Source organism: Erythrolamprus reginae, chromosome 6 (assembly GCF_031021105.1).
Source record: "Erythrolamprus reginae isolate rEryReg1 chromosome 6, rEryReg1.hap1, whole genome shotgun sequence".
NCBI lineage: Eukaryota > Metazoa > Chordata > Lepidosauria > Squamata > Dipsadidae > Erythrolamprus > Erythrolamprus reginae.
This window is the reverse complement of record NC_091955.1, coordinates 12,786,343-12,796,342: the sequence shown is the minus strand read 5'-3', so window position 1 is coordinate 12,796,342 and position 10,000 is coordinate 12,786,343. Positions and strand designations below refer to the sequence as shown.

Here is a 10,000-nt window from a genome sequence, read left to right as displayed (position 1 = left end):
CTTAGGGACCGCCTTCTGCCGCACGAATCCCAGCAACCAGTTAGGTCCCACAGAGTGGGCCTTCTCCGGGTCCCGTCAACTGAACAATGTCGTTTGGCGGGGCCCAGGGGAAGAGCCTTCTCTGTGGCGGCCCCGGCCCTCTGGAACCAACTGCCCCCCAGAGATTAGAATTGCCCCCACCCTCCTCGCCCTTGGTAAGCTTCTTAAAACCCACCCCTGCCATCAGGCATGGGGGAACTGAGATATTCTTTCCCCCTAGGCCTTTACAATTTATGCATGGTATGTTTGTTTGTATGTATGTATGTTTGGTTTTATAATAAGGGGGGTTTTTTTGGTTGTTTTAGTATTGGATTGTTACATGCTGTTTTTTATCACTGTTGTTAGCCGCCCCGAATCTACGGAGAGGGGCGGCATACAAATCCAATAGATAGATAGATAGATAGATAGATAGATAGATAGATAGATAGATAGATAGATAGATGGTAGGTAGATAGGTAGATAGATAAATAGATAGATAGATAGATAGATAAAGATAGATAGATAGATAAATAGATAAATAAATAGATAGATAGATAGATAGATAGATAGATAGATAGATAGATAGATAGATAGATAGATAAATAAATAAGATTCCGTGCCGTTTTTTAGCACTGTTGTTAGCCGCCCCGAGTCTACGGAGGGGCGGCATACAAATCCAATAAATAAATAAATAAATAAATAAATAGATGGTAGGTAGGTAGGTAGGTAGATAAATAGATAAATAAATAGATAAATAAATAGATAAATAAATAGATAGATAGATAATAGATAAATAGATAAATAAATAGATAGATAGATAGATAGATAGATAAATAGATAAATAAATAAATAAACAGACAGACAGACAGACAGACAGACAGACAGACAGACAGACAGATAGATTAATTAATAAGATTCCGTGCCATTTGAAGAATCCTCAAATTAGACACAGGCTTGACCCTGCTCACCCCACCTCTCCCTTTTTGTAGGGCGTGCACAGAGGTTCAGGAAAGACGAAAAATGGACCTCCTGGAAGTTCAGGAAGGCCGGAAACTGGGCCTCCGGAACCCGAGGAGGGCATTTTCACCCTCCCGGAGACTCAAGGAAAGCCTCCGGAGCCCAGGGAGGGCAAAAACACCCACCCACCAATGGTGTAGAACAGTGATGGCGAACCTTTTTTCCCCTCGGGTACCAAAAGAGCATGGCCGTATGCTATCGCGCATGCGTGAGTGCCCACACCCACAATTCAATGCCCGGGGAGGGCAAAAACAGCCTCTCCCACCCCCCGGAGGCCCTCTGGAAGCCAGAAATGGCCTGTTTCCCAACTTCTGGTGGGCCCAGTAGGCTCGTGTTTCGCCCTCCCCAGGCTCCAAAGACGGGCTACAAGAATGGTGGAAGGTCTTAAGCATAAAACGTATCAGGAAAGACTTCATGAACCACCAATACCAATATTCCTCCACCTTTGCAACTTTAAGACCTGTGAAATTCAATTATGGGAGCTGAAGTCCGTACATCTTAAAGTTACATCTTAAAGTTACACCAGTGGTTGAACTCTTTCTACAATCACCTAGACACAAGAACAGGTTTTTCCCCGAACGCCATTACTCTACTAAACAAATACTTCCCTCAACACTGTCAAAACTACCGTGTTTCCCCGAAAGTAAGGCAGTGTCTTACTTTCTTTTTATCCCCAAAAGCCCCACTGTGTCTTACTTTGGGGGTATGTCTTATATTGTCCCGGGCAATTTTTTAATTTCTTATTTTGAAATGTGTAATAAATAAAATCTAGACTTTACAATTTGCAGGGGGGGGGGGCAATGTAGCCTGCATGATAAATCATTTAAGTATACAGTACTGTACCTCTTTTAAGGACTCAGAAGCGGGAAGATTTTGGTCTTATTTGGCCACCGTAGCTGGTGCTAGGAAGTGCTGATTGGTCCTTTGAGCTGCTCATCATCCTTGGTTCGGGGAGCTTGATGAAAGAAGTGGCAGAAGCGCGGGTGAGTGGAGGCGGGCAGGAAAGGCACGAACCGAGGGTTTTAAGCAGAAGGCGGGGGCGGTTCAAGCAGCATTCCGCCGTCACCGCCGCTCCTGCGTCTTTCGCGGAAGTTCTTGAATGGTGGCGGCGGCCCTTGATCGCAGCCGATGAGGTTCGGCTTTCTTCGCTTCTCCTGCTGCTTCCTTTGCTTTTCCGCTGCTGACTAAGGCGACGCCGGCCGGGCAATTGGAAGGTACCCGATAGCCCTTTTCGTCGCCTTTCCCGGCGGGGAGAGCAAAGGCAGCAGCGGGAGTAGTGGAGGCGAGGCGGAGAAGAAAGAAGCGGCGGATAGCTGGCGAGGCGCCGGCTAGAGGGCTGGACCCCGCCGCTTTGCCGCCGCTGCCTTTGCCTCTTGCCCGGCGGGAAAGGCGACGAAAAGGGCTATCGGGTCCCTTCCAATTGTCCGGCCGGCGTCGCCTTAGTCAGCAGCGGAAAAGCAAAGGAAGCAGCAGGAGAAGCGAAGAAAGCCGAACCTCATCGGCTGCGATCAAGGGCCGCCGCCACCATTCAAGAACTTCGCTTCTCCTGCTGCTTCCTTTGCTTTTCCGCTGCTGACTAAGGCGACGCCGGCCGGGCAATTGGAAGGGACCCGATAGCCCTTTTCGTCGCCTTTCCCGCCGGGCAAGAGGCAAAGGCGGCGGCGGCAGAGCGGCGGGGTCCAGCCCTCTAGCCGGCGCCTCGCCAGCTATCTGCTGCTTCTTTCTTCTCCGCCTCGCCTCCACTACTCCCGCCGCCGCCTTTGCTCTCCCCGCCGGGCAAGAGGCTGGGCGAGCAGGCCGAGGTGCTGGAACTGGGGCTGCCTGTCCTTGGCGTGAACGGCGGGCAGGTGGCGCTCGGCACCCGGAATCCCGTCTTCTCGCCACCGCCCGAGCTCCCTCCGGAGCCTGCTTCCTCCGCCGGTCGAGGAGTCCTTATCTGCGCCGGGTTTGGGAAACTCTCCTGGGCGCGAAGCTCCCTCGCCAGCGCCGCGAACTGCTCCGACGCCTCCCTCGCTTTTAGTACCGTGTTTCCCCGAAAGTAAGACATATGTCTTACTTTCGGGGTATGGCTTATATTAGCCGACCCCCCTGAAACCCCCCATATGTCTTACAATCGGGGGGGTCTTACTATCGGGGAAACACGGTATTTACTATGTCTGCAGTACTATTACTGTTGTGGTTGGCTCTGTCCCAGCTCCTGCCCCAGGGAATGTGGAAGTGGATGCAGGGGAAACCTCAACATGCCATAGGCCTGTTTTATTGCCGACAGAGTCAGGGAGTGCAGTTTCCTTGGACAAAGAAGAAGGTGGGAGTGACTTGGAAGAGGGGGGCTTGGCCCCCAGCCCAGGAAGCCAATCTCCATTATCTTTGGTCAATTCGGATGCGGAAGTGTTAGACCCACACAGGCGCAGAGTTATGCGTAGAAGAGACCAATTGAGGACATATTACAGGAGATAAGAGAGGCCACCTGTGTTTGGGTGGGGCTCCAGTAATTAGTGCTGCTGATATAAATAGCAGCGTGTGGGTTTGGCCGTTGTGGAAGAATATCTGATTGTTGTGCTTCAGGACTGCCGTGCTGTCTCAGGACTTTGTTGATTTTTCACGACTTTGAAACCAAAGCAGAGCAAAGTGTGTGTGTGTTTCACTTCATGGAAGAAGAAGGGCTGTGACGTTTCTTCACAGCTGCAAGCTAAGTACTTAAGGACTGATTAAGGGGATTGTACAGACTACCAGGTTGTTTTGGGACGAGTGCTCTTTGCAATACAAAAAGGGTGCTTAGTTTATTTTGAATTTTGTGATAAAGAACATTGTTTTGAATTTTCAAACGGGTGTGTGTCTGAAATTTGTACCCTTGAATTTTCGTGAGGCTCTTACCAGAGACCCCGGCAGAACAATTACTACTAGTTTTTTCTCATCATTCCTATCATTCCTATTTCCTCCCACTTAGGGCTGTATGGCTGTAACTTGTTGCTTGTATCCTTAGGATTTTTATTAATATGGATTGTTTCCTCATTGCTTCTTTGACCCCTATGACAATCATTAAGTGTTTGATTCTTGACAAATGTATCTTTTTCTTTTATGTACACTGAGAGCATATGCACCAAAGACAAATTCCTAGTGGGTCCAATCACACTTGGCCAATAAAGAAATCTTTATGGGAAATACACTTTAATACACTTATTAGATGTGCCCATCCAAAAAATACAGTGCCCATTCAATCTGTTTGGAGAGGTAAGTTGTAAAGGAGACATCAAGTAAGATGCTTTAGCCAATTTCTTTAGAGCAGTGGTTCTCAATTTTTCTAATGTAACGACCCCTTATTTTTAAAATTGTTTTAATTTATTTTTTTAAAGAAAATATAATATTTACGGAAGATAAATAGGGGAGGAGATACATAAAGCAAAAGGCCTATGCAAATATTGGTATGAATGTATATGAATTTAGAGTATACAGTTATAAATCAAAATACATGCTTACATATATAGAAGAAAATAAGTCTAGAGAGAAAGAAAAAGAGAGAAAAGGGGGAAGGAAAGGGAAGAGAAAAAATTAAAAATTAAAAAGAAGGAAGAAAGAAGAGATAAATTCATATCTATAAATTTATCAGATGTTGTAAGTAGGGTCAACTTATCTGATTATTCTACAGCTTTTAAGAGCTTTACTATCAATATGGGTGAACGTTTTAAGTTTCTAAACTTGAGTTAGAGTTTAACTTTTGTCCTTTTGAGTTCATCCTTTTATCAATGATTCGTAATGTTATTTTATAAGTTTGTGGGATAGTTGTTTCGGTGAAGGGTAAAAGGATCATGATGGAGTTATATGTTGCCTTTTATCCAGCCAGATGTACCATGCTTTATTCCATGCTTTACAGAATTCCGATTCCTCTTTGTCCTGTAGTCATCAAGGGACGCGATCCCTTATTAAAACAACTCCTCATGCTGTGGTGACCCCCAACCATAAGTCTAGCACCAATTCTCCCAACAGAGCTCTAAGCTGATTGGCAAGAAAGTCAGAGGGAAACCCCCACTGTAAACGTCTGATTGGTCGGATTGTAAAAATATATTCCATGGTGCCAGAATAGAAGGCTTTAGTTCCTAACACCATGGGAAATTTGTCTTTTCCCATGGTCTTAGGCGACCCCTATGAAAGGGTCATTCAACCCCCAAAGAGGTCCCGACCCCCAGGTTGAGAACCACTGTTTTAGAGGATGTTGGAGATCGGATTATATAATAATAATAATAATAATAATAATAATAATAATTATTATTATTATTATTATTATTATTATTATTATTATTATTACTATTACTATTATTATTATTATTATTATTATTATTTATTGGATTTGTATGCCGCCCCTCTCCGCAGACTCAGGACGGCTAACAACAATAATAAACACAACATGTACAATCCAACAATAAAAACAACTAAAACCCCTATTATAGAACCAAACATACACACAAACATACCGTGCATAATTTGTAATGGCCTATGGGGAAGAGCTATCTCAACTCCCCCATGCCTGGCGGTATAAATGAGTCTTGAGTAGTTTATGAAAGACAGGGAGGGTAGGGGCAGTTCTAATCTCCAGGGGGAGTTGGTTCCAGAGGGCCGGGGCCGCCACAGAGAAGGCTCTTCCCCTGGGCCCGCCAAACGACATTGTTTAGTCGACAGGACCTGGAGAAGGCCAACTCTGTGGGACCTTATCGGTCTCTGGGATTCGTGCGGTAGCAGGCGGTTGCGGAGGTAATCTGGTCCATTGCCATGTAGGGCTTTAAAGGTCATGACCAACACTTTGAATTGTGACCGGAAACTGATCGGCAGCCAATGCAAGCCACGGAGTGTTGAAGAAACGTGGGCGAATCTTGGAAGCCCCACGATGGCTCTCGCGGCTGCGTTCTGCACGATCTGAAGTTTCCGAACACTTTTCAGAGGTAGCCCCATATAGAGAGCATTGCAGTAATGGAACCTTGAGGTGGTGAGGGCATGAGTGACTGTGAGCAATGATTCCCTGTCCAAAGAGGGCCGCAACTGGTGCACCAGGCGAACCTGGGCAAACGCCCTCCTCGCCACATATCTTTGAATGTTACAAATTCCAGAATGTGCAACAGGTGTTAATCCCACATGAAAAACAACAACATATTTGAGGAACACAAAGGCCTTTTTTTCCTGTCTAGGAGGGGTTTTAATTGTTTATACTGCATTCTAGAAACTGGAGCATACATCAAGCTTTATTCTCCCTGGATAAAGATCCCAGCTTTGTCCATTTTTTTTCCCCCTCGGAGAAATAACGTCAACCCTACAGATGGCAAAGCACTGGATTTATCAATGATCCTACGCAGCTTCTGCTCAGGCAATCTCACTCTACTCACAAGAGCCTACAAAACTTTTGCCAGACCCATTCCTAGACTACTGCTCATCTGTCTGGAACCCATATCACATCTCAGACATCAACACCCTTGAAAACGTCCAAAGATATTTCACCAGAAGAGCCCTTCACTCCTCCACTCGAAACAGAATATCCTACGAAAACAGACTAACAATCCTGGGCCTTGAAAGCCTAGAACTACGTCACCTAAAACACAATTTGAGTATTGCCCACAAGATCATATGCTGCAACGTCCTACCAGTCAATGACTACTTCAGCTTCAACCGCAACAACACAAGAGCATGCAACAGATTCAAACTTAATACGAACCGCGCCAAACTTGACTGTAAAAAATAAGATTTCAACAATCGAGTTATCGAAGTGTGTAACTCATTACCTGACTCAATTGTGTCAACCCCTAACCCCCAACACTTCTCCCTTAGACTCTCCACGATTGACCTCTCCAGGTTCCTAAGAGGCCAGTAAGGGGCGTACATAAGTGCACTCGTGTGCCTTTCGTCCCCTGTCCAATTGTCTTTCCTTTCTCTCACCTATCATATATATTCTCTTCCTTTCATATATCCTCTCCTCTAAGTTCACTTTTACCCTTATATATATTACCACATGTCTTTTTTTCTTCCTATGTATTTGTGTATTGGACAAAATGAATAAATAAATAAATAAAATTAAAATTCCCACATCCCATTTTTTTTGCCTGCTCTGGTCACCAGAAACATGTTATATTACGGCCTGTGTTGGGAAAAACAGAGAGGTGATTTCAACTGGTGTCTTTTATTTTTTTCTAAATTAATGAAACTTCTCAGAGTTGCAGCGAGATCCAGCAAGATCCAGCAGTACCTCCCAACCCAGAGAACATTTTTAAAAAGACAGCTTCCTCCTCTTTTCTACAGCCCAGCAAAATAACCAAGACACACCTTCGATACCCTACAATGCGAGGCAAGGCACACTTGCTCAAAAAAGTTTTTAAAAACCTGAAGTGCAATTCACATCAGCCTTCTCCTGCTCACCCTCTCCGGAAATTAAGCCGGGAAAGATGAGACAAACTTGGTTTTCCCTTCAGAAGAATATGAGTCACAGATTTGTCTCATTGGGAGGATCTATTGTAGAAGGAAGTAAGAGACAATTCTCAGATAGGAGAATTATTAGGCCTACTATAGCTATACGGTTCTACTATCTAGGTCCGTGATGGCGAAACTATGGTATGTGTGCCACAGGTGGCACGCGGAGCCGTATCTGCCGGCACGCAAGCCGTTGCCCTGGCTCAGCTTTCGGGCACATGTTCCCGCCGGCCAGCTGATCTTCGGCTCACAGGAAGGCGTTTTCAGCCACCAAGGGGGCAGGGGAGGCTGTTTTCGCCCTTCCCAGGCTCCAGAAGCCTGAGGAAGGCGAAAAACGGGCCTACTGGGCCCAACACAGGTTGGGAAATGGGGGAGGGTCATGCAGCATGGGCAGTGCAGGACAGTGTCGGAGGAGGGCGAAAAATGGGCCAACCGGAAGTCAGGAAGGGGGAAGGGTTATGTAGCATGCGCGGGGCGAGGGAGTGTCTGAGGAGAGCGAAAAACGGGCCTATCGGGCCCACCGGAAGTCGGGAAGCGGTGGAGAATTATGCGGCAGGGGCGGGGCAATGTAGGGGAGTGTCAGAGGAGGGTGAAAAATGGACCTACCGGGCCCACCGGAAGTCGAGACGTGGGGGAGGATTATGTGGCAGGGGCTAGGCATTGCAGGGGAGTGTCTGAGGAGGGTGAAAAATGGGCCTATCGGGCCCACAGGAAGTCAGGAAGTGGGGGAGGATTATGCGGCAGGGGCAGTGCAGTGTCTGAGAAGGGAAAAAAGGGGCCTACCGGGCCCACTGGAAGTCGGGAAGCGGTGGAGAATTATGAGGCAGGGGCAGGGCAGGAGACTGTCTTTGGAGGGCGAAAACGGGCCTATCGGGCCCACAGGAAGTTGGGAAGCAGAGGATTATTATGTGGCAGGGGTGGGACATTGCAGGGGAGTGTCTGAGGAGGGCAAAAAACGGTTCTACTGGAAGTTGGGAAGTGGGGGAGGGTTATGCAGCATGCACGGGGCAGGCAGTGCGGGGGAGTGTTCAAGGAAGGCGAAAACAGGCCTATTGGGCCCACCGGAAGTCGTGAAGTGGGGGAGGATTATGCGGCAGGGGTGGGGCAGTGCAGGGGAGTGTCTGAGGAGGGCAAAAAACGGTTCTACTGGAAGTCGGGAAGTGGGGAAGTGTTATGCAGAATGTGTGGGGCGGGCAGTGTGGGGGAATGTTTGAGGAGGGTGAAAAACAGGCCTATTGGGCCCACCGGAAGTCGGGAAGCAGGGGAGTGTCATGGATGTATGCGCAGGGGGTGGGGCATTGGGTGTGGGCATGCGCACACGCTTTCCGCACCTGAGAGAAAAAAAGGTTCGCCCTCACCGACCTAGGTTGTACGTCTACTATAAGAACTGTGTCTCCCACACTGAAGCATCTTTCTAAAGGCTTATTTACAAAACGTGAAAAGGACCTCGTCCCTTTTCCTGAAAACACTTTCAACCGAACGGAGCAGAGGTTCAGTCACCTCGATTCAAGCAACCGGTGGGCAGCTCTTTCGTTTCACACGTCCACCACGACGGGCACATTTTGGAAACCACAGCCAGATTACAACTGGGCACAGCTGGCGCGCACGAATCACCAATCAATCACCATAGAGTCGAAAGGGACCCACAGAGGTCTTCTAGTCCAACCCCCTACACTCAAGCAGGGACCCCATGTTATTTCAGACCCAGAGGAGGCCTGTTCATAGAGCCGAAAGGGACCCGCTGAGGTCTTCTAGTCCAACCCTCTACGCTCAAGCAGGGACCCCATATTATTTCAGACCCAGAGGAGGCCTGTCCCTTTAACAACAGTGGGGAGGCACAGGTTCTTTTGCACTGAAATAGAAAAGCCACAAAGGGGCAATTCCCCACCTTAAGAGTCTCCAGCACTTGCGTAGGTTATGGGCAGGGAAAGAACCGAGCCCCTGAGCATGTGCAGAGGGGTTTTTTTTCAAAGAAGGAGGGCCAAAGCTCATAGAAAGAGATGGCGTTGCCGCCCCGGAGCTTCTGCATTTCTCCCGGCCAAGCCAGGCTGCGACTCTCCGGATCGCCTTGCCCCCCCCCCCCCGCCTCCCACCACTTTTTCCCGCCCCGCTCCACTCACCGAGCCCGCTGATCTCGTGGCGGAGGCTAACGCGGGTCCTCTCGTCCACTATGGCCCGCAGCATCTGCTGAAGGGAGCGGTCCAGCTCCCCGCCGTCGCCGTCCTGCTGCCCGGGAGCCGCGAAGGAGGCCATGCCAGCAGCGCCCGCCCAGCGTCGGGCATCTCAAGCTGCTCGTCGGGCCGGGTTGCCCCTCCCTTTGCCCCCCCAGCGCGAGTGGGGAGGGGACGAGTCGGCAAGGGAGCTACTGCGGGGGCATGGCCGCTGGCCGAGAGGCCTGTCTGAAATGCCCGCCGCCTCCCCTTCCGTGAGAGACAGAGAGAGAGGCTTCCCCGCTGGCCCCCCGGCGCCTCTTCCGCCTCCGCAGGAGCAGCAGCAGCTGGCGGCGCTCGCCTTTTTA

General features: G+C 48.6%; 1 protein-coding gene across 1 annotated transcript in view; it reads right to left on the bottom strand.

Annotated features, from left to right (window-relative positions):
* KIAA0930 (KIAA0930 ortholog) overlaps positions 1–10,000 on the bottom strand; it is a 91,907-nt gene that overhangs the window by 81,903 nt on the left and 4 nt on the right. Inside the window, exon 1 of the mRNA XM_070755278.1 lies at positions 9,603–10,000. This exon is cut by the window's right edge and continues 4 nt beyond it. Within this exon, the coding sequence (XP_070611379.1) occupies positions 9,603–9,735 (133 nt within the window). The 5' untranslated portion in view covers positions 9,736–10,000. The remainder of the gene's footprint in view (positions 1–9,602) is intronic.